We start from the raw sequence: 26,125 nt of genomic DNA on the forward strand, positions 1-26,125 counted from the left end.
ATTTTATAGTTTGGTCTTTTTTAGTATAAAAAATATTAGAATTAATTAAATATTTCCATGCAAATTGAAGATTAAAAACCTAATTGAATATTTAATTATATGTTTTTTGAAAAAAATATTCTATTAATTTTAATATTTTTGACATGAAAAGAATCTCATTACAAAATTAAAAATAATATAAAAACTCAATCGAAAAGAAAAAAATTATAAAGACTTAATTACAAATTTGATAAAATTATAAAGACTAACTGAGAAATTAAACTGAAAAAAATTATAATTCCAACTGCTTATAAAGTTTCTTAGTGTTTGACATGTTCAATTGAACCTAACTCTGGAACTTTAAACTTTGAATATCTATATGGTATTGAGTTTTATATTCCAACTCAAACACCTTGTGCATAAAATCAACAGAGAAAAAAAGAAAAGAAAAAAGCTAAGGAATTTTTCAAGCTAATTCACAGTTGCACAAAATCTAGGACTAAGAAATAACAACTAAAAATCAACATGTAGATTCAACCTTGGTCCTGCTATCTGACTCCACAAATCTGCACCAGAAGGGATGCTTCTGCCATACCATACTCATTTCCTCAAGAGGAACACCCTTTGTTTCCGGCAACAACTTGTAGATGAATATGGTCATGATAACCACAAAGCACCCGAAAAATATGAACAAACCGAATTTCAAGTGGCATAGCATTGACGTGAAGAATTGCGCTATGAAGAAAGTACTGATCATGTTTACCCCAACCGTGATGCTCTGAGCCGCAGGCCTGATCTCAAGTGGAAAGATTTCGCTCGGTACCAACCAGCCTAGAGGACCCCAAGACCATGCATAACCGGAAACGTATATGCAGATGATGCCAACAACCACAAATGCATACCATTTGGGAAGTGTGCCGGGGTTGCCACTAGTGCCGAATGCAACAGCAATAGCAATCGTCATGATAATCTGCGGTGCGAAACACACATAAGATACTAATTAGGAACTAGTATAACCAATGAGAAAAAAGGAAACCAGTTTATGATGTGAGGAGTGTGAAATAAGTACTTGGCAAATCAGCATTTGAGCACCACCCTCAAGGAAAAGTGTGCGCCTTCCGAATTTATCTACAAGAAGAATGGAAACGAGGGTTGAAACAGGTTTAAAGCTGCCAATGATCACTGAGGACATAAGAGAAGCCGTGCTTCCGAAACCAATTGTTCTAAACAAAATAGGAGCATAGAATGTGATCACGTTTAAGCCGGTGAATTGCTGGAAAAAGGGTATGCATATGGCGAAAACAAGCTGCGGTCTATACTTTCTCTCCATCAAGGTTCTCCAAGGGTGCTTAACCTTCTCTGAGGCTTCGCTAGCTGCAACTATATCTTTCAACTCTGCATCGATCTCAGTAGTGCCACGAATTCTCACAAGCTCCTTTCGTGCATCCTCAAGGCAGCCACGGGCAACAAGTGAGTTTGGTGAATCCGGAAGGCAAATTGAGCCTATGACAAAGATAACAGCGGGGACTGCACCAAGCCCCAAGCTCAAGCGCCATCCCTGACCACTCAGTATATTTGCAAAGTAGTAATTGAAGAGATTCGCAACAAAGATGCCTATAGTGATTGACAATTGGAAGCACATGTTAAGTGCTCCCCTGTATTTATAGGGTGCCATCTCTGAAAGATAAATTGGCACAGACTGCAATCAAATTGCAAAAGACAGCATAGTTAATTATAAGTATAAGAAATTCTAATGATCACAGTCGGAACTATACATGACTAGTAATGAGAAAGGTTCAATTTCCTCTTGAGATTGTAAGCATTAATCCATGATTTAATTTAAATCCCTAACCTTTCATAAAGTTCAATTTAGTCACGAGATTACATTTTGTGAATTGAACTATGAAATTGAACCTTTTAGTTGACAAGTAAGGTGGAGACTCACATGTAACTATTTTCGTGTGAAGTTGATAGCTAAAAGTCATTACATAATTTGACAGTTTGACTAAATTGGCAACTAGTCCAGCTCTCAACTATCAACTTCACATAAGGGCAACTGCATATGAGTTTCCACCAACAATTAATCAGAGCATAACCAAATCATAGAACACGAGTAAAAGTTGGACCTGATTTGCACAGCCAATTCCAAAACCAAGCAAGAGTCTCCCAATAATAAGCATCCATATGTGTACAGCTAATCCATTGAGTAATGCACCTCCAACAAAGAATATTCCGCCCAAGATCATGGTTGCGCGCCGGCCAAGCATCCGAGTTATGCTTGAGGCGCCGAGGCCAGCAACAAGGGCACTCAGATACAGTGAGGATGTGAAGAGTGTCAATACCTGACTGTTGAATTTACAATATTGGTTTGAAGAAGGCTTCAGAGTAGACTCCTTCTCATAAACAGAGGGAAAGAATCTCTTCAAAAATGGATCCATGGAAGTCACTCCACCTATAAAATTAAAATACATTATCAGCAATTGAATTCAGAACACATAAAGTACTAAAAATTTAGGCATATAATTTTATTTTTAAAAAAGAACATTATAAAATTGATTTCAGAACCATAAAAGTACCAAAATTTTAGTCATAAATAAAAAGAAAGAAACCGAATTTAGAAATTCAGTTCTTGTTGCAATGATAACCATCATAATTAAGGGTAAAACTGAATTACAAAACCCCTAATATCTAAATTACATTGAATACCCAGATTCTGAGATTTCGAACCACATTCACAGATTCAAACAAAGTGGCAAGAAGGATAGTTGAAAAGGCATTTATAAAAGAAGCAAAACTTTAAAATTAAACAAAAGACAAGAAAAAGAAAAGAAAAAGAAACAAAAAAGATTGGATTTATTGATTCACCTGAAACACCATGATCATAACCAAAAATCAAGCCACCGGTAGCAGCCATAATGCAAGTGAAGACAACCCTCAAGGTAAGCTTGCCCGGATACTTCACTGGAACTTCCATGAACGCTTGCTGAGCCATTGCGCTCTAGCTCTACAGCTCAGGAAGTATGATTAGAATTTAGAAGTACACACTATTTATAACATTTTATGTGTATATTTTTTCCTATCCGTCCATAGTTTTCGTTTTCATGATAATGATATGATGTATGAATCTATGATACTAATTATTACTATTATTAAAATTTTATTTTTATATAAAACAGTTTTACATATACGGTACGCTAATAAAAATAATTATCGTAATTTAAGAAATAGCCATAGAAAAAATTAGATATTGTATAAAATATATTTTACAGTTTATCAAAATTAAATTATTAATATTGTGACATTGACAACAAAATGATTGGAGACTAAATTTTTATAGTAATCTCTCACATTTATCACTTTCATTATTTTAATCTTTTAAATTTAAAATTCATTATATTGATTCTCGAAATCAAACTTCAGGCACTATATTTATATTGGTCACTGAACGGAGTGAACGTTTTCTAACATTGAATCAATAAATGAAATGTTGAACTAACTTTGATTTGCCACACTAGACATATGACTAAATAATATTTTTTCGTTTTAGCTTTTAAATAAGGTAAAAAAAGTCGTTTTGAAGAATGAAGAGAGATATAATAATTTGCATATCATATAAACTCTTTTTCTTTTTCTTATTTTTACCTTGTGTAAGTGTCAAAACGAAAAGATGTTGTTTAGTCATATGTCTAGCGTGACAATTCAGTATAAAAAAAGGATTCAGGAGTTAATATGGTATGCAGAATTGAATTTTAGGAAGCAGTATAAGTAATTTTGAATTTGAAAAACTAAAATAGTGAAAGTTGTAAATCTAAATGACTATTTTAGAGATTTAGTCCGCTATTAGATGTATTTATAGCAAGTTGGAATAAAGCGGAGATATTTTTCGTTTGAGATAGTATATTTTAGTTTCACAATGTTTTTCTTTGTATTTATTAAACATATTTATATCATATTATTTTGTTTTACTTATTTTGTAATTTGTATTCATGAATATTAGTCAAATGTAATTTCTGAATATACTTTATTAATAGAGAAAATTTAGGGGCCAGCACTTTTGTTGAAATCTAGTCAGTATTTAAGCATAAAAAAATGATTAATCTTACACTATTAGATTTTATCTCACACTATTAAAAATATCGATGATTACTAATTGATGGCTAAACATCACAAATTCTACTCATCTCCTAGCACTCCTTTTATTAATATCTTAAGATTATGAAAATAGGGCTACAAAAGGAAAATAAAAATAAAAAAGTATTTGCTTGTTGAAGCTGTATACGAAGTGAAATTGGAGCAGCAACTACTCCACTAATGATTAGTTTAAAGAGAAAATGAAAGCACACACAAATTGCGGATCCAAAGTCTAAAATGCACTGGAGAAGTGGAGACCCAGAAGAGCAATTCAACCTTCTTGATTTTGACTTAATGAGGTACCTTTTTCTGTGAGTTTAACACTACTGCTAATAAAATACTTTAAATTATTTTAAAATCTACTAGATTTTTCGCTGAGTTCATTCTGTTGATTAATAAAAGCATAAAGTATCCAATCCCGATATTAAAGCGTAATTAAATTTGTTTTCTTTTTCAGTTTTCACAATGTACCAAAATAGTACAAAAAGTAAGGTAACTATCTGTTTTAACTTTTTAGAAAAAATAGATTCTGTTTTAATTGTACATTTGTTGGAATGAAACACTCTTTAATATGTGGACAAGATCAATAATCAAGGTCACTTCCAGCACGAAGACATGGATTGGATATAAGGGAGGGGAATGAATTAAAGAGGAAGTTCTTTAAAAGAGGAAGTTCTTTAAAAGTTATAAGGGAAGAGAATGCATATTTTACAAATAGAAGAGAGGAGAGTGTCATTTTAACATTGCTTAAAAAAAAAAGTAGAATTTTCTCTTAAATTAAAAATAAGGTTAATTTGATTTTGACCATAAATTTTAAAGATCAAAATAGTACTTATTCCTAAAAATTAAAAAGAATTAAGAATTTAATAACACAAAATTGAAAAGAAAATATTCAATATTTCATTGTTACAAAAATTTAAAAAAGAGAATTATTAGAAGTTAGAACTAACCGGGTTATGGTATGTTGCACACTTTAACTACCAGAGCTATTCAATTTGAAAATAAATAAATAATGATGCAAGTGTTGGAATTCAGAATATGTGTGAACTAGAAATGTGATTGGGGAATGCTGGTTAGAACGGCGACAATGGGTGTTGGTTGATTGAACCTGTAGAAGCCTTCTGGACCAAAACAAGCATCATAATATATTATGAAGAATAATATATTATGATTGATCACGGGCGCTCTGAAGAAATGAATTTACTTATGGAGAATGTTGCAAAGAATTTCCTTTCAAAAAAAAATGTTGCAAAGAATTTATTTATTTTATTATTTTAAATATTTTACTAAACTATTTAAAGCTTTCAAATTTTTATTTTAAATAATATTTTTAAAAAGTAATTTTAAGAGTTTATTAACAAAAACCTTACTTTAAATATATTATTTATATATACAGCAATAATTAAAGATTTACTAACAAGTATCCCTTGCAACATTTTTTGAAAACACATAAATAAAAGTCTTCTTAAAAAGTTGTACAATATTTTCAAATTTTAATAATATTAAATGTATGAAAATTTACTCTTTCTATGAAAAATTTGCTTTAGCAAAACCCTACTAAGTACTAACGAAAGCAACTATCTTTTAAATAAATAAAAAATGGTTTATTTATTGAAACAAATAATTTGTAATATAATTATGAAAATATATAGTATGTCTTATCTCGTTTGCAATATAAACGAGATAAGAGTGGACGCGGCCTATATATACATGTCATTAACAGTAACGTTTTGGGCTCCATTTTTAATATTTCAACCACTTTTTTTTTTTTTTATCTTTTTTTGACCATATTATTGAGTAACTCTAAGATGGCGTGCGTAGATGTACGTGATCCGGACATCAATCGACTGAATGTAATATGGTACGTTGCCGGAGCAACCGACTTCGTGATTAGTTTTGTTATCTTAGCTTCAGGTTTATGTTATCGCATGTATGTATAAGCATGATTAGGATATTAGCCAAGAACTAATATACAATTTATGGTTTAGGTGGTTGAATATATCATTAGTAACGATTCATTGACAGGGTACGGTTTTAAAAATATAGTTCTAATTTTTTATTTATTTTGTAATTAAGTTATTAAACACATAATTATTAATTTAGATATTAAATATTGTGCTAGATATTTTTTTGAAGTCGATTTATTAATTATATATTTATTAATTTATTAATTTAGGTATTAACTATTTAAATAAAAGTTATTTTTAAGTAAATAATTATGTAATTTTATTTTTATTTAAATTAAATTATTAAGTAAAAATTTGTTAATTAGATTATTAATCACTTTAGTAAAATTTTTTATTTTAATTAATGTATGGATGAGATGTTTATTAATTAACTTAGTTATTATTAACGTAAAAGATTTTATTAAATTGTAAATTTTTATTAAATAAATTTATATAATAGTTAACTCAGTTTGTTATGTCAATATTTATTGAGATTTTATTTTTTTAATTTTGATCATTTATTTTTTGTCAGAGGCCTTACCTACTGTTTTTTGGATGAGTGAGTCACACACTTGCATCACCAAATATCGTTGTCGTTTTAAATTTGAGAGAGGCGGGCTTCAGTTATACAGTGTCTCAGAATTTTTTTTTTTGACAACTCCTTGATCATAGCATTCATAAAGCGTTGACGTTCGAAGACCCACATGTTCATGTTCTACCTGCCATAGAGTGAGTGCACCATCATTCTTACAGCATGTTGCATACCACCTCAGACTACGCACGCATGAAGAACTAGTAAAAATTGTTTCCATAATTTTTATAGATGGTACGACACTAAAACCTAGAAATTGGTGAAACAACTACTTGATACTAGGCCTCCATTTTTTTGTGATCTGGAACGGAAAAAAAAGTATTACTTCAAAAAAAAATATCTTTTTAAATAAGTTTAGAATCATTGCTTGTATTTTCATTTTAAGAGAAAAAATGAAACCGAGAATAAATATGTTTTCTGTTTTTCTTGAAAACTAAAATTGAGAATCTAAACATTCACAACTATTCATATTTGCGATAAATATTTGACCATATTTATCGAATCCTACAACTAGGGCTAGTAATGGGTAAGGTAGAGTAGGGTTTAGACTCTACTCTAATTGTATCCGCAAGTTGAAAATTTTTTTAAAATTCTACTCTATCTTATTCGCGGGTTGAGAATCTCTCAACCTTAACCTTACCCGCACCCTAAAGTTCTAAACCCTACCCTATCCGATCCTACTTGCAGAAACAAAAAAAAAATTCAAATAAATATAAAATTCAACAATTCCAAATTCGATACATATTAATAAAATAAAAAATAAAAAACTAAATTCAAATTAAAATTAAAAACAATAAAATCTTAAAGAAATCCAACATAAAATTACAAATAATATGATCATCAACTAATTTAGTAATTATTTCAAGTTTTTATAAGAAGAAGACTGTAAATACAAGATTCACTTTTTTCACTACATACATAACTTTTACATATATATTATATAATATATTAAGGGTGCGAGTAAGGTATACCCTAAATCCGTACCCTACCCGCGGACAAATTTACACCCTATCCTATTCTATCCGCAACGGATAGGATAGACAACCCTATCCGAACAGGTTGGTTTGGGTTAGGTACCCGCGAATAAGTTATATATTACTAGCTCTATCTTCGACTTTTTTTTTTTAATGAATGTAACATTCTAACAATTAAATACATAAATTATATGTATATATATAAAACATTTACATATTCGTTTTTTATACTACAAATGATTATGCCACTAGAATTGATATAGAGGGTAAAGGAATATAACATTTACATTATTCGTTTTTTTATACTACAAATGATTATGCCACTAGAATTGGTATAGAGGGTAAAGGATTTAAGTAGTATAATCCTATGTTTCAATATTGTGGACCTGATACGTAACTGATCAAAGAGAGGTTAAATTAGGTTTTATTCGATTGATATTAATCCTTTTGTAGTTTTCCACTTAAACCACTAACAGATAATGTCACTTGTTCCAAAGCATAATTTATTGCCGATATTGTGAAGTCAATTAACACCAAAAGAATCGCCACTCACTGCCTCACGGCCTCACGGGTGAGGAGGAGGGACCACATCACCTAAATTTGACTATGCTACCCTCGATTCACGTGACATTTTGTTTATTATTATTTATTAAGCAAGGTTCGACCAGTCATTAGACTAATCAAGTAACTCGTTTAATAATTTAATGATCTACTTAAAATTAAAATGCGACTGAATTAGTTTAATTAAATATATAATAAAATTATTAAAAATTTAATATATAATTTTAAATATTTAAATTTAATAATTTTAAATTAATAAAATTTAAAATTTTACGATTTTATGTAATAATCTATTTATATTTTATTATTAAAAATTCACGAAACAAAAATTTTTTAATTAATTTTTAAATTTTAATAAAGTAATCAACAATAATTTTTGAAACAAACGTTTATATTCTAGAAAAATTAAAAAATTTAAAATCAGAAAAATTAAACAAAAAATTCAAATTCAACAATCATATCATTAACAATTCCAACTCAAAACACAACAAAAAAAAGCAACTCAAAAATTAGATTTAAAAAAATTTAGAATAAAAAAATTAATAAAAAAAATCGAACATAAATTGAAGCAAACAGAGATTTCAGCAGTGCTTACTTATAGTCATAAACATTATTCGGTTATTCCAGGTTCCAGAATCATAGTAAAACAGAAATTCAAAATCATAAAAACGAATAAAAGAAAAAAAAACAAAACAATTGGAGGTTACCAACAACGACGGAGGAACCAAATTGACGGTGACAGAGGAACGAAACAGGCGGCAAGAAAGGAACAAAACTTAATTGCCGGCGAGGGTGGAACGACAAGACAAAGACGATGATTGAGCAAACTGACTAGCGAGAGAGGAATCAAACTGACTGCGCTTTGATATGCAAGTCCACAATGATGACGATGACAATGTAGAGAAGATGGCCACGAGCTTCGATCTGCAAGTTCAGAGGCGACGATGTGGAGAAGAAAGGGATTGAGGGCCAAGAGCTTCGAGTTGACCTTATGTCTTTCACTGCTGATGGCAACAACACCCTCTAGCTGAGGAGAAGAGTTCGGTGACGGTGGAGCTGAGCGTTGGCTGCTACTGTTGCTTGCAGAGAGAGAGGGGGTAATGGAATTAGGATTTTGTGAGAGAAAGAGATAGAGGGATAAGGCTCCGCTTTAGTACTCTGATTTTTTTTTTAAATTAAAACTCTGAAAATCATTAAAAATTTTCCGGTTCTACCGGTTTGCCAGTTTACTGCCGGTTCGACTAATTTTTTTGTCGGATTTTTAGCAAAAGATTTTCTATGTCAACCAAACCAACTAGAAGACCGATTCCCAGTTAACCTGGTCAAACCGACTGGTCCGATATGATTTTTAGAACATTGCATATGAGTGATATGAATGTGTAACAACCCATTTTTCGACAGGTCCAGATCACTACCGGTTGTCAGATACTACTTCTCAGTTAACCTAAAGACTCTAGACACTATGCTATTTATATACATATGAGCCTGTCGCGTTATTGGACTCGCATACGTTAGCCAGATTTTACATATTTTAGGGTTTCAAAGTTAGAATTCAATCCCAGCTAAAAGATGAGAATCCCATACAAAAAAATAATTAAAAATATTTATCACTTAATTGAAATAAATAGCCAACAAGTAGTCATAAAAACAAGCCAAATATCATACATCAACATCATGAGTTAGTATATGCCAGACTCAACCAACATACTTAGATAGATATATTTGTATATATATACAGACTTATGATCTTCTAGAGACCTAGTTGTGCAGCAAACCCCTAGGTTGGCATCTAACTAACAAAAGAAAATAAAATTCTAACTCTCAAAAAGACTCTATTAGAGTGAGAGAAAATAGAGTCTAAGAAATAAGACCCTCTATCCTACAGCTGTTGAACCGTCGAGGCATAAATTTGTAGTCTCTATCTCAGGATTGGTCTCGAGCATCACCAACAGCACTTCCATTACTCCCTGCATTTGCATCCGGCTCTATGGCCTCATCAGATCTCCAGTTTAGGTCTTTGTCAGGATCCTCTTCCTCAGATGAAGTAGAGAGATAACCAACTCTCACCGGCTTGGCCAATCTGAAGTACTCTCTCAGTGGGTCTAATTGAGCCTCTAGGGACTCGATCAGAATCTAAACAGGCTGTGGCTCAGGTGAAGGCTTTGGCTAAAATACTAGGGGCAGATATGGTGTAGGACTAGTGTATGTCGCCTTGGGCATAGCCGGATTATAGAAGAACTGCGGCAAAAATGAATGATGGTTACGTCACAAATGCATCATCTCTGTCAGAGATATCTCGTAGGGCATATCAGACTCAAAGTTGGAGCTGTACGATAGGTATACAAATGATCCCCCGTTGTTCACATACATCTGAGCGCTGGCCTTAGACCATAGAATCGTGATGTTCCGATTGGGGGTCCTAAAACATATACTCGCCTGGCACCTCTATGAATATAACTCCAGTAGCCGCAATCAACTCGGGGTCTTCCACCTGTGGGAAATGTGAGAGAAGGGGTGCGAACCTATATGGTTCCCAACAAGATGCTAACATGGAAACACATCTCTCTCATAATACCTAGGGTTCTTGGCTCTAGCGTTGTAATTATTCTTAATCCTAGTAATTTTAGTAAACTTCTTCTCACCTTTTTGCATTCGTATCTTTTAGAGTTTCGTTTTTAATCTTGTTCTTTTATCTTTATCATTACTTCCATGTTACTTAAGGACACAGAAAATATATACACATACACATAAAGCACATAGCAGTTAGAAATCACAGAGAATGAATAGTAAACAAACACAAATAAACGCGCAACTAATATGATGCATGTTTGTTCCTAGTGTAGGCCATGAGCTCATGCGTCGGTTGGCTATTTGCAACCCGATGTTACCCAAAACGCATCCTAAATATGGTTTCTTACTAAGTTAGTCAGGCATAGGCATCGTCATTAGCGAACTCATATCAGTCAGGATACTTCATTGGCACGGGCAAACCCGTATCAGTCAAGCCAAAAATAATGATAGTTGCTATAGCTAAGAAAAATGTGGGTCTTAGTGAGAAATTGGCTGTAACATGTGGTGAGTGTCCTCACCCCATATGGTTCTAGTTCAATTGGAGTATAATCTCCTCCTCTCCAGATAAATCTCTACCCATCCTATACGTTTTCTCTAGTGGGGTCTCTCTGTCTAGCCAGTACATTTTTTCTGGCGGGGTCTCTTACTCGTCTAGTTCATTTTTTCTGATGGAGGCATCAGCCTGACCAGTACGTTTCCCCTGGCAGGAGTCCTCAATCTTGTCCCGTACTTCTTCCCTGGTGAAGTTTTTTACTCGGCCAGTTCATTTCCCTAATGGGGACATCAACCCAACCAGTATGTATTCTTTGGCGGGGTCCTCAATCCTACTCAATTCTTTTCCCCTGCGGAGCTTCCCACTCACCAACCCTCTCCGTTGATAAGGTTCATGAGTTAAATCTCAAAGTAGTCCCTAAATTTGCACTCGAGCCTCAAAGTAATCCCTGAAATTAACAATTACTCAAATTTGTCCCCGAAATTGTCCTCCGGGACTCACAGTAGTCCCTAAAATAATTTCCGTCCATCCTTACCATTGAAGACCACTAAAAATGACATCGTTTTATATTTATTAAAAAAAAAGCACCTTCTGCCTGTCCCCCCTTTCCCAATACCCTTTTCCCTTTTCCTTTCACACTCCTTTTCCCTTTTCTTAACCTTTTCTCAGTCCTTTCCCTTTCCGTACCCCTTTCCCTTCCCCTTTCCCATCTCCAGTTTTCCTTTCTCTTTTCCTTCCTTCCATGGTCCTTTTCCCATTCTCCAACTCTTTCTCAGTTCTTCTTTCCCTTTTCCTTCCACGTTCCTTCCCCTTCCCTTTGTCCATTTCCAGTTTCCCTTTCCCTTCTCCTTTCACGGTCCTTTTCTCCTTCCTCAACCCTTACCCAATTTTCCTTCTCCTTTCCCTTTCACGCTCCCCTTTTTCTTCTCCAACCTATCCCCAATTTCTCTTTTCCTTTTTCTTTCCTTTTTGGCAATAACTGCCAATAAAAAGTAGGACTTTGTAAGCAACTCAGATAAAACAAAATAGTAATTTGTTAATTCACAGAGATAATGGAAGATGAAAAGAATTATCACCCTTTTCTGAGAGGAGGTAACAGAAAAGAAAAAGGTTATAGTCATGGCCTATCTTCCTCTCAGATGCAACTTATGGCTTCCTTCTGTGAGGCCCTATTGCCTTCTCAGCCTTGTACAATATTTCTGATTCTCAGGCTCTATTTTTCTGATGAGATGAATTTTGTTTTATTCATGTGAACCTTGCATGTGTTGTTTTTCTTCATGATCATCACAAGCTTAGCCAATTTGATTCAATTATTGTATTTGAATTTTCAATGTTAGTGTGTTACAATTGAACAACAGAGAGAAATTTGTGAATTGAATACAATTTAGAAGGGAAGGGGAAGGAGAAGTGAAAGGAAAGGCTGTGATTCTTTTTTTTTAAATAAATATAAAATGACGTCGTTTTAGTGGTCTCCAATGATAAGGATAGACGAAAATTATTTTAGGGACTACCGTGAGTCTCGGAGGACAATTTCGGGGACGAATTTGAGTAATTATTAATTTCAAGGATTACTTTGAGACCGAGTGCAAGTTCAAGGACTACTTTGAGATATAACTCTAAGGTTAATACAACATCTTGGAGGGCCTAACTCTTAACTCTTCTCTTATCTTTGCTCTTAAGTCTTTTAGCCTAGATGTCCCGTTATCTTAGGTGTCTTAATTACCTCCCTTTTTTATAGTTATAAATTCTTATTTCTCATGAGAGGATTTATCTTCACTCTCTTTGTGTTTAAACTCTCGCACTCGACTTGTAATTTATTTCTAATTAGTTAGGTTTAGTTTCTATTGAGGTAACTCTGATATCTCAGTTTTGCTCCTACTTTAGAAATACTAAACAAACTTGTAATCGTGCAAATTTTATGTCTACACGCTTGTTTCAAACTAAGGTTTCTAACAAACTATGCAGCATACCTTTTTAACTACTATAACTTTCGATATTATAGAAAGATAGTGGGTTTGCTAAAACTCCAACCTGATAGCACCTTAATTCCTTACAAGGTCGATATACGTCGTGATACTTCTCTGTACTAGCTATCTTGCTACATAGGTGATATAGGGTCATAAAACTATGTTTTAGCTTTGGTTTTAATGTAATTGAATTAATAATATATTTTATACAAATTTCTCAACTTGCTGCCTCCATCTAGGATAAACTAGAAAAGACAACAAGTAATAACAGTTTTACGGAAATCACTAAAACTTCATTTTTAATCCAAGGCTCCTCAAATTTGGTATGATTCAACAAGACTCTTCTAGGTTTCGTTTGGTTTTAGTTTCATATCAATATCATTTCAAATGAAGAAGTTATGAAAATTTAAAAATGGTTCTGTTCAAAGTGATTTTGCCTCACCAAAACAGTGAGCTTATCTCCTTTCAGGTTGCATAACTTTTCCTCTAAAATGTGGATTGATCTGAAATTTAAACTGACTATTTTACACATCGCAGTCTTTCATTTGCCAAAAGTTGCAAATAAAAGTCTTTTAGAATTAAAAGATATGGAGATTTGAAGTTACTATTTTAAAATCTAAAAAACTGATTTTCTATAAAAAAAAATAGGTAAACTTTCAAAAATCATAACTTCCAATTCACAATCCCAAACATTCTAAAATTTTAAGAAAAATAAATAGAATTATTAAAGTATTATAAAAAATTGGTTTCACTCAAATTGGATATCTATAATGATAGTAGTAATTCAAGGAAGTTACTGACTTCTTGATGAGTGGATATTTTATACGCTTTTTGACATTATTTTTATATTGTTTTAGTTATGTTTTGTTTAAGTTTTATTATATTTTCATAGGTTTTAGTGCTAAATTCACATTTTTAGATTCTACTTTGAGTTTTTGTGTTTTTTGATGATTTCAGGTAATTTCTGGCTGAAATTGAGGGGTTTTGGCAAAGACTGATTCAGAGGCAAGGAAAGCGTAGCAGATACTGTCAGATTCTGACCTCCATGTACTCAAACGAGAATTTCTGGAGCTACACATGTCCAAATGATGCGCTTTCAAGGAATTGGAAATCTAACTTTTAGAGCTTTTAAGAAATATATAATTGTTTATACTTTTCTTTGAAGGAGCTTGCCATATTGGGCATTGAACGCCAAGGAGTTACCCCCTTTCTGGCGTTCAACGCCCCAAAGGAACCTAAGCCAGCGTTGATTGCCACATTCCACCCTATTCCTAGTGTTCAATGCTACCAAGAGGCAAAAGACAGCACCAATCACCCCCAATGGGCGTTCAACGCCCATCCCTCAAGATGGACGTTAAGCTCAGCCCAAGTACTCAACCAAAGTGGGCCCAAGAGTGGACTTTTGCACCTCTAGTCTAGTCTATCATACTTTTATACTTCTTAGTTATTAGATTAATATATATAGGAGAAGATCACCCTTGTTTAGGATCTTCTTCCACCATTTTCGAATTCACATTACTTTCTGTAAGCTATGAGCTACTAAACCTCCTAAGTTAGTGTTAGGAGCAGTGCTGATTCTCATGAATTAATAATATTACTGTTTCTATTTCAATACACGTTTGATTCCATTCCCTTGTGCATTTTCATTCTTTATCTCATGAATTGAGGATGAACTGTGACAATCATCCTTGTTCTACATGGGTTCCGTGTGAGTTCTGACTCGGATAGCATTTGAACCACAGCTAGAGAATGCACTGTGGATTTCAAGAGAGTGCCTGGGTGACTTTGGATAAGTGACATAAAATTCTGTTGACCATGGGTTGCTGAGGTCTTTGTGGCGTTAAGGCTAGAGTTTGAGAAGCAACATTCCCTGATCCGGAAGATCCGACCTTGTCTGTGGCATTTTGAGTAGGATCGCGAAGGGGAGTGGATTGCTTAGGTCTTCACCTTTGGCTACAGTGGGAAGCCATGAGTTAACTTGATGAGGATGTTACATGAGTTGCTTGGATATGGTGGGCTGCTAGGGTTTAGAAGAGGTTAACTTGATGAGGATGTTACATGAGTTATTCAATTACGGTTGCCATTGAATGAATCGTTCATTATTGAAGTAGACAGTAAGAAAAAGTTAATCCGGAAAGAATACGCATCTCCGAAGTCTTAACTGATTATCTACCACTGTTTTCACACTAACCTGGTATTTCTTTCTTTACTATTTTATTTATGCTTTCAAACAAACAACCATCTTCTCTAATCGCCTGACTAAGATTTACAAGATAGTCATTGCTTGCTTAATCCGACAATCTCCGTGGGATTCGACCCTCACTCACCTGAGGTATTACTTGGACGACTCGGTGTACTTGCAGGTTCAGTTGTGCGGAGTTTAATTTTGCGCACCACTTCTCTATTCAACTTTTGCAAATTCTGGTTCAAGTTCTACTCCATTCAGTTTCTAGAATCAGTGACCTTGGCCCCTTCTAAGTTACATAATTTATTTTTCAGAAGTCTAATACCCTGAAATTTGAACTGGATAAACTAGACACATTAAGCTTCTATTCAGCATTGGTTTGATCTCCAAACTCATCCAGAATTGGGAATTATGCATCTTGGAATTTGGTATTATTTTGCTAAATTTGATTCGGGCTGAATAGCGAGTAACACTACTTCTAAGTTGCATAACTCTCTCTGTAAATCTTGGATTACCCTGAAACTTGGATAGATTATACTAGACATCTATATATTTTGTTTTCCACTGGTTTCACCTAAATGTTCATTGAGATCTAGGAGTTATGAGTGTGGGAAGTTACTGTTTTAAAAAAAGAAAGCTAATTTTTTTTTTTGTAGAAAAGTGTTCATTTTCAAAAACTCATACCTTACAATCCATAACTCCAAAAAATCTGAAATTTTGAGAGATCAAACTAGACTCCCTAAAGTTTCATTTAAATTTAGTTTCATGTAATTTGGACTTTTATATTGAGAGCAGTAAATATGCTAAATTACTGGTTTTTCTATAACTTATACAGAATCTTTTTTTTATCATTCTTCTTGCAATTCTTTTAATCTCTCATACTTTGATTCTTAATCTTTCTTATGACTTTATAAACATTTATATCATCATTCACTTTATATCTCATCATAGATAACATAATTCTTAGCCCCAAGAATGTATTACAACATATCATCAATTTCGGTTATGATCATCATCAATAACTTGAATCATTATCATAATCAAAATAGAATCATCATCATCAAATTATCATAACATAATCATGAAACATTCCAGCACACATATAATTCATATTCGGCATCATCAACTTTTATATATCCTAAGAAATAGAAACCACAAAACCAATCATTATTCAAGCATGAGCATTAATTTTTAAAGATCTTAATCCTTACCTCTTCTGATCTTATCAATTTTCTATAAAATCCTGTTCTTAGCTCTCTCTTCCTCTCTCGGCCAAGACTCCTCTTCAAGCTTGGATCTTGTTTAGCTCGATGAACTTCGAGGATATGTTAGTAGTGACATTAGCTAGCATAAAACAAAAACAAGTGAGGCATTCAAAGAAGCTCTCATGGCCGAAAAAGAGAAGAAGAGTGGTGATATTATTCCTCACCTAATTGTTAGTTTTTGAGAAGCTCTAAAGATGATGAAGAAGACCAAGCTTATTGAACTCCTAGGAAGATGGTGGATGTAAGATCAGATTTGTAGTTGAAGAAAGCTTGATGGAAGTTAGAAGAACTCATTCTCCTCCTCCTAACTCACTTTTGGCTTACTCTCCTTCCATTCCTTCTATCACTTCTCTCAAACTCCTCCCCTTTTCTTACTATTTTCCTGAGTTTGAAGCTCACTCATATAAGATTGAAGGATTTAAGATGAGAAAGAAGAGGAGGAACTTGATAAATGATGAAGGTATTTGGTGCTCTTTCAAACTCTCTAGCTCTCTCTAACTCTCAGACTGTTCTCTCTTTGTTGCTCTCTTGTTTGTGTTTATGTAACACATTTAGTTACTTATTAGAGGATTTATAGGAAGAGGGAATGGAGAAAAGGTGAGCAACATAGCTTTGTAATGAAGAGAATAACACATGTAGGTTTGTGTAACACATTTAGTTTGCATGCTTGGTATAAACTGGAACATCCTGGAGGTAGTTCCCTTACTTATAGCAGTTGTAGTCTCTGCTGAGATACATCCTTGTGATCGAGGCAGTTGAATTGGTAGTGGAGCACAAACTATCTTAGCAATAGGATGATTTGCTCTTTGCATTGGGACTTATATATACTTATGTAAATATCCTCCGGCCAATCTTAGCTTCGCAGGTTGAGCCTGGAGTTTAAATATTTGTATCCTTGACACTCTTTTCTTATCTCATATATATATATATATATATCTTTACCTTTTCTTCATACGAAAGTAATCGTTAACTTGAGCGTTGTGCTTTTAATTTTTACATTTTTGCTTAACCAACCTTCAAGGCTCTTTTAATATTATATTCTTTTCATTATATTATGTATGTATATTTTATTTTAGAGATCGTAATGCCACACCCCTCTATTTTACGACTTAAGCATAAAGCTCTATGTGGTAGGGTGTTACATCATACTAATCAGCATAAATTTCTTGAAATAATCAACCTAAACACTTTCTCAAAATCATACCCTTTCCTTTTTATACTACATTTAAAGATAAACTAAATAAAGCATCCTTTAAGTTTTGAACCAACTCAATTCTATCCGAACCCCTTTTTGGCTCTTAAATCAGAAACAAATATATTTACTTTCAGCATGTTAAAAATTTTAACATAATATATTATTTGAGTATGAATTTTATAGTTGAAATGTTAACTAAAGAATAACAAAAGCAAAAATCCAATGAAAGACTATTTCAGGAATTCTATAGTAATTTAGCTTTCAACATTTTTAGATAAGGAACCCATATGGACACATGGATCAAGTAATGTTTATATGGTATCTCTATTTTTCTTTCTATCGACCATAAAAAGTCATTTGTATGAATAAAAACTTGTGATGAATCAGATATTAACAAACCTTCAGTAGTTGAATATATTAGAACAATATTTCCAAACATTGGCTGAACCATATTTTCGAAGGCATTCATCATAAAATCCATACACCAGTTGAATATATCGGTGATCTATGCTAAGGTTAAGTAAATCACACCTTATGTCATTGATGAGCAGATATTTTATACGCTTTTTGGCAATATTTTCTTAGTATGTTTAGTAGATTTAATTAAGTATAGTGAAAAATTCACTTTTTGGATGCTACTATGAGTTTTGGTGTTTTTCTTTTAATTTCAGGTAATTTCTGGGTGAAAACTGCAAGTTTTGGCAAAGTCAGATTCAAAGGCAAAGAAAGGCTAGCAGATGCTGTTAGATCCTGACCTCTGTGCATTCCAACGAGCATATATTGAGCTACAGAGATCCAAATGACGTGCTCTCAACGGTGTTGGAAATCTAACTTCCAGGGCTTTCCAGTAATATATCATAGTTCATACTTTACTTTGGAAATGATGGCTTAAACCGGGCATTGAACGCCCAAATCATCCCCTGCCCAGCGTTCAACGTCTCGAAAGGAGCAAGCTCGGTGTTGAATGCCCAAAATGGACCAAATCCAGCGTTCAACGCCCCAAGAGGAGTCCAAGCACGTGAATTCACCCCAAGCTCAGCCCAAACACTCACCAAGTGGGCCTAGGAAGTGGATTTTCGCACCAGGAGTCCAATTTATCTTATTTTTGTAATTGGTGCACGAAATCACAATCACACTTTTGCAATTCTGCACAACTAACCAGCAACTGCACTGGGTCGTCCAAGTAATACCTTACGTGAGTAAGGGTCGATCCCACGAAGATTGTCAGCTTGAAGCAAGCTATAATTATCTTGTAACTCTTAGTTAGGATAGCAACAATAATTCTCAGTTTTGATTGGAATAAGTAAAAGAGCATGGATTAAATGATACTTGTTATGCAGTGATGGAGAACAGGTTGAGGTTTTGGAGATGCTCTGTCTTCTGAATCTCTGCTTTCCTACTGTCTTCTTTTTCACGCACGCAGGTCTCCTTCCATGGCAAGCTGTATGTTGGTGGATCACCGTTGTCAATGGCTACCAGCCGTCCTTTTAGTGAAAAGGGTCCATGTACATGGCTAATCATCTGTCGGTTCTCACTAATGTTGGAATAGGATCCATTGATCCTTTTGCACACTGTCACTGCGCCCAGCGTTCATGAGTTTAAAGCTCGTTACAGTCATCCCTTCCTGGATCCTACTCGGAATACCACAGACAAGGTTTAGACTTTCCGGATCTCAGGAATGCTGCCAATTGATTCTAGCTTATACCACGAAGACTCTGATCTCACGGATTTGAATGTTCTGTTGTCAGGAGAGGCAGTCAAACTCGTGAACCAGGTATCCAAGAGATATACATTCAATCTAAGGTAGAACGGAAGTGGTTGTCAGGCACGCGTTCATAGGTTGAGAATGGTAATGAGTGTCACAAATCATCACATTCATCATGTTAAAGTGCGAATGAATATCTTAGAATAGAAACAAGCGTGATTGAATGAGAAACAGTAGTAATTGCATTAATCCATCGAGACACAGCAGAGCTCCTCACCCCCAACCATGGGGTTTAGAGACTCATGCCGTAGAAAATACAAGTTCTGATGTAAAAAATGTCATGAGGTACATAGTAAGTCTCTAAAAGTAGTTTTTATACTAAACTAGTGACCTAGGTTTACAGAAAATGAGTAAACTAAGATAGATAGTGCAGAAATCCACTTTCGGGGCCTACTTCGTGTGTGTTTAGGCTGAGCTTTGAAACTTTGACGTGCATAGGTTGCTCTTGACATTTAACTCCAGCTTTTGTGCCAGTTTGGGTGTTTAACTCCAACTTTTATGCCAGTTCTGGCGTTTAACGCCAGAATAGGGTAGAGACTTGGCGTTAAATGCCAGTTTGCGTGATCTCAACTCGGGCAAAGTATGGACTATTATATATTTCTAGAAAGCCCAGGATGTCTACTTTCCAACGCAATTGAAAGCGCGCCAATTGGACTTTTGTAGCTCCAGAAAATCCATTTCGAGTGCAGGAAGGTCAGAATCCAACAACATCTGCAGTCCTTTTTCAGCCTTGAATCAGATTTTTGCTTAGGTCCCTCAATTTCAGCCAGAAAATACCTGAAATCACAGAAAAACACACAAACTCATAGTAAAGTCTAGAAATGTGATTTTTGCATAAAAACTAATAAAAATATACTAAAAAGTAGCTAGATTATACTAAAAACTATATGAAAATACCCCCAAAAAGCGTATAAAATATCCGCTCATCAGTAATCCTTAGTCATTAGATTAGTATATATAGACAAGAGTTCACCCTTGTTAGGAACTCTTGACCCTTTACACTTTTCATATTTCTCTTCTGTAAATCATGAGTCATTAAACCTCCTAGGTTAAGGTTAGGAGCTCTGCTGATTCTCAGGGATTAATAATATTACTATTTCTATTTCAATCTATGTTTTATTCTATTCTAAGATGTATTTTCATTCTTTAATTCTTATGAATCTGGGGTGGAACTAGCGTATGACCCCTTGTTCTACATGAGTTCTTGCGAGTTTTCAGAGGGATAGCAGTGAACTATAAGCTTGAGATTTCATCTCTTAGATGGCTAATCTACAATCTTGTTGGGGACATGGGAACATCTGTTCAGCCAAAGTCTAGGGCAATTAGGGCCACTGTGGTATAAGCTAGAATCATAAAGCTTCATTCTCCAATCCGGAAGATCTGACCTTATCTGTGGCATTTTGAGTAGGATCATCAGAGATTGAATTGCTAGAGCTTCACCTTCGTTCAGATTGAATGACTATTAGTGTGGTAGTTGATCTGGATCAGAGGAGATTAATGACCATTAGTGCAGTGTTAATCACTTACGACTTGCCATGGAATGAATCATTCGTAATTGGAATAGACAGTAAGAAAGGTTAATTCGGAGAGATAAGGCATCTCCGAAGCCTTAACTGATTCCTCATTATTGTTTCTTCACTATTTCTTTACTGCTTTCTTATTTATTTTATGCGCATTCAACAACAACCAATCAACCTTCTATTCGCCTGACTAAGATCTGCAGGATAACCATTGCTTGCTCAATCCAACAATCTTCGTTGGATCGACCCTCACTCACCTGAAGTATTACTTGGATGACTCGGTGTACTTGCCAGTTAAGTTGTGCGGAGTTCTAATTTTTGCGCACTAGTCATCTATTAACTTGTATAACAAATATTCTCTTAGAATTCATGAAAGATAAGATAACATTGCATTAGATAACAAATATTTCAATTGAAGAAAATGGTTTAAAGAACCAAACCATAAACTCGCACTAATTCTGTAAGAATGATAAATCAATTCTCCCTTCTTATCATTGTGGTTCGGAAGTGATATCATTCTTAAGGGTCAACATACTATGAAATTAGAAAGATGAAAGAGAATTAAATCTTCTAACAGATCAATTGACAAACCAAACAACATGTATCAAACAGATGTTAGCAGATGTTAGCAGCCCATTGATATCTATAAAAATGTATCAAACACTTAAAGCAAATATAGCTCATTGTACATAAAAATTTGGAAAAAAAACTAATACAACAGAACATACCAACTAAATAGGGATGATCGTCAGTCATCTTCAAAAGTTCAGAAAAAGGATAAACACTGAAACAAGTCTTAAGGATGATATCATCATTAACCCCAATAACAGCAGTATGATGCTAGAAAGCCAACATAAACTCATGCTCTCTTGCTCTATAACCACCTTGGTTTAATTTGGAACAACACTAAAATAAGCCATTCTATAGACTTCTCCTTAAACAATGACATCTCTAAACATATTAATCAATTGCTTCTTAACACTAGCATGTATCTTGCAACGTTGAAAATTATAGAGCACCAGAAACATTATGAAATTGTTGACAATATCAATTTAAAACAAAAAAGTGTATAGAACAAAAACCATCCCAATATCAAACATCAGTATTTTTTTCAAACTAAAACATGACTTCCTTTAAAATAAGGTGAAGATAAAAAAAATAAATCACTATAAGAAATAACTAAAAGATCTAAACAAAAAATATTGCCATATAACAAAAAAATTACATTTTCATCGACTAAGACCATATCCATTGAATTAGCCACCTCATGATTTTTAAAGGAAGGTACAACCTACACTCTTAATACCCTAACTTTAAGTCTCCATGCTTTCCTAGGAGGATGAACCTTAGAGATCATATCAAAAGGAGGAGGCATTAAAACCCAAAAACAAGAAAACAAAACGGATACAACAAGTCACTATAGCAAAGAAATTAGATTAATGTAAAGAATAAAAGATCACCAGCTCAATGCATTGGAGGTGCAACATAAAGCGTCCTTTTATAGAGAAAACCAAAGGGTGAACTTTTTGAATTCAAATCCGATCAAGAATGAAGAGAAAAAAAATACACTTATACTAAAACACATAACATAGCATGGAAACACATGACACAGAAAAATCTATCCAATCAAAACCAACATCATACATAATCCACAATAGTATAACAAATTATCCCTATATCTAATTAGATCACGTAACTCCCAACCTCAATCCATATAAAACTTAACTACCTACTTGTATCACATCGTTATATCTCATGACACAAAACCCAATATCACACTAATATATATATATATATATATATATATATATATATATATATATATATATATACTTCTTGTTCATAACTATAGAAACCCGTACATCTTACCTAAGATACTAAGAGTAACTTCATCATCTACATGACACAACAATATTTTAAATAAAATGTAGACTAATCAAATAGAGTAGGTCAACAAATCACTTACACATTAATCAAATAACACATCACCATATTCTATGACATTCTAATAACACATTTATAATATTATACATGAGAAACTTCATAAGAATGTGGAAAATGATACATGCCACTTATAAAATAGAATCTAAAATCATCACTCTGCCTAAACTATTAACAAATAGTTAAAACTTATACCCTACAAAGAGACTTTATAAATTTTCGTGTATACCTAACCACACAAACATGAAGAAACTACCATTCATATCAAAATCATCTGCATACTGTCAGTTATAGATACATACATTAAAACATCCAAAATACTTCCTCATCAGTGACTACAAAAATGCTAAAACAAAAAATGCTTTGTTATTTATGTCAATTTCTCTTTTCTCAATGTCACAAAAGCAAAAAAGAAATAAAAAATCAAGTCACAAATAGAGATTATAATTCTATCCCCAAGATCAAATACCATATAAAAATAATTTTAAACTTAAAAGCAAAAAAATGAATTAAAAATTCAAAGAAACAAAAAGAAGTGAGCAGAAGCAGGGAAAATAGAAGCACTAAAATGACCTCAAGTTCCTCTCTGTGATAGATGAAATAATGAGATAAGAGGTCATCATTGAAGGCAGTTACTCTTGGCTGTGAAAGAAAGAGAAATAAGAGTGAGACACAACTTAGAGGAGTACATTAGCCACTCTTCTTGACTAATTAACCTGCTGTCCTTGATTGAAACTTCTTATTGCACATGAGCATTTATAGTTTTTTTCACACAATGAAATAACTAAGGTAATTAAAAAAAAAGATAATCTAATTTTTTAATGGCAAAAAATTTCTTACTATGTCATGTGGGTCTCATTAAAATGGTCAAGATAAAATCTCATTGTTTCTATAAAAATTTAATTCAAGCTTAATATAGATAGAATCATATTAGAGTTCAAAGATTAATATGCTTCACAACTCAGAGTTAACATTATACAATCAATAGCACAATCATATATCTAGCAAAGCAAAACAATCCTAAATAGTGCTGCACTCATTGATATTTGTAGACAAGAAAAAAAAACCTTTGTAACCTTTATAACCATCCAAATAGCAATGTGTTATATCCTTAATGAAATGGAAATTTCTAACCACCTTAAATACATAGCTTGCATTAAACAACAACCAAGTCATAAGATTGAATTAAATGAGCAAAAAAGTCATAAAAGAAAAACTACATTATTGATAATTAAAGCAGAAAATAACGATAAATTATTTCTAAATCAATATATCTTCCTAGAATAGTAATTGTAGACAAGAAAACAAGAGAGCAGTATTATTGGGAGCTTATATCAAACACATGGTGGACTACTTTAAAGTATCAACAGAATAACAAGTAGAAAATACCACAATATACAAATTCAAATCAAAGACTCCCCTTTCTATTAATATATTCTGATTTATCTTTTTTCATTTGAACTGTGTGATTTGAATGCTCATTCTAAGCCAAAGAAGAAAGAGGAACATATAATAATTTCCCTAATCATGATAAAAAAAACTATTAGAACATGGGAAAATCAAGTGTTCATTTTTATCAATGAAAAATAAGCATTCGTTCATAATTAACCCCCCAATTGACTATTCTATCAAAAAAGATTTTATGTTTCTTTCCATATTCAACCCACACACAAGTTTCAATATTTTTTAACCTTCCTGTGATTGAATGTTTCTTACCAAAACAACTATGAAAGAGAAAAAAGAACCAAAACAGAAAATAACCAATTAAAATCAACAAAAAAAATAATGATGAAAAGGAGAGACAAAAGAAATAACAACCTAGTAGAAAGTCAAATAAAATGTTAAAAGCAAAGAAAGATGAACAAAGAAGGGCATATGAGTTTTTGAAAAAACTTTAAAGAAAGGGCAAGAAGAGAAGGAAAAGGGAGACATGAAGCTGGAAAATTAGAGCACTGATCTTTGGTTTTGGAATAACATAGTTACCAAGCAAGATGGTCATAGACCATATCTCAGAATGCTCTCAGGAAATACAGGTACAGCACATAAATGCATCCATGAGTTGAAAACCTGCAGTGAATAAAAAGTAAGAGTAGTTGGTAACAAACCAAAACATGTTTAGAATAATACAACAACCAAAATGATTCACCGTAATTACATGGGGATACAACTCATCTCCTTTATATATGGCTTCTGTTGCTGCTGCCTTCGTGGTCTGCGTCACTGCAACCGATCACATTGCGCTCCTCTTCTTCCCCAACATCACACTCCTTATTAGCTGCAGCCATTGAATTTACATAGGTGTCGATGATCTGCCTCCTCTGTGCAACCATGGAGGGTTGTCTTTCAAACGATTAGGTTATTGATGCTTTATTTATCTTTGGAAGAGTTCTAAGTTCTGGTTACTTGGCTCGCTGAATCTGGATGGTTGCTGGTCCATTTGATTTCTTCCCTTCTCTGTTGCTGTCGGTATCCCACAGGCTCTAACCCTTTCGTTTGGCCTGGGTATCAGTGACGATCGTGTAAGAATTAGAAATTTTAGAAAAATCTTATTAAGAGTTAATTTTAATTTATTTATTCATTAAATACTTTAATCTCAAAAATTATTTTATTAGAGATAATTAAACAAATTTTGATTAATTGAGTTTAAAATAATTTAAGATTTTATCTGATTTTAAAATTATTAAATTATTTTCTATATTTAAATTATCAAGTTTAGCAAATGTAAAATAATAAAAATTTTATATGATTTGGTTTAAATAATTGAGTTTCGGAATTTAATACTCTAATTTTTATAAACAAATAAAATTAATTATATTATTTTATATTTTAAATTAGAATACTTAATTAAAAATCAATTATCAAATTGATAAATAAATAATGTTTTTTTTAAATAATTTTAAGGGATTAAATTAAATTTTAAATTTATATAATATACTCTAATTTTATTAAAATTTACCAAACCCCAATTTACCCAAAATTTCTAATTTTACTTTTACCCCAAATTAAACCCTAATTCCTAAATTAAAACCCACAAATCCTA

At 33.1% G+C, this 26,125-nt stretch overlaps 1 protein-coding gene and 1 long non-coding RNA gene across 2 annotated transcripts; both read right to left on the reverse strand.

The window, feature by feature from the left end:
* Positions 1-256: 256 nt before the first annotated feature.
* LOC112750452 (sugar transport protein 1) lies at positions 257-3,121 on the reverse strand. Its single transcript, XM_025799188.3, has 4 exons — positions 2,845-3,121; positions 2,106-2,431; positions 1,049-1,678; positions 257-949 (listed from the first exon to the last, which is right to left on the reverse strand). Exons 1-4 carry the CDS (start codon positions 2,969-2,971, stop codon positions 500-502), a joined length of 1,533 nt encoding a protein of 510 aa, XP_025654973.1. The 5' UTR covers positions 2,972-3,121; the 3' UTR covers positions 257-499.
* Positions 3,122-23,429: 20,308 nt separating this feature from the next.
* LOC112750453 (uncharacterized) lies at positions 23,430-25,636 on the reverse strand. The gene is made up of 3 exons (XR_003175832.3): positions 25,241-25,636; positions 25,069-25,152; positions 23,430-23,727 (listed from the first exon to the last, which is right to left on the reverse strand). It is a non-coding gene; the product is annotated as an uncharacterized lncRNA (long non-coding RNA).
* Between the last annotated feature and the right edge of the window lie 489 nt (positions 25,637-26,125).

This window comes from Arachis hypogaea, chromosome 15 (assembly GCF_003086295.3).
Source record: "Arachis hypogaea cultivar Tifrunner chromosome 15, arahy.Tifrunner.gnm2.J5K5, whole genome shotgun sequence".
Classification (NCBI taxonomy): domain Eukaryota; kingdom Viridiplantae; phylum Streptophyta; class Magnoliopsida; order Fabales; family Fabaceae; genus Arachis; species Arachis hypogaea.

What these genes read in the sequence shown, in the direction of transcription:
- LOC112750452 (XM_025799188.3), bottom strand. Translation starts at nt 2,971, where the DNA reads ATGGCTCAGCAAGCGTTCATGGAAGTTCCAGTGAAGTATCCGGGCAAG. An exon ending in TTATGATCATGGTGTTTCAG is followed by an intron (nt 2,432 to 2,844) that starts GTGAATCAATAA and finishes TTAATTTTATAG; the next exon opens with GTGGAGTGACTTCCATGGAT. An exon ending in CTCAAATGCTGATTTGCCAA is followed by an intron (nt 950 to 1,048) that starts GTACTTATTTCA and finishes TTCGCACCGCAG; the next exon opens with ATTATCATGACGATTGCTAT.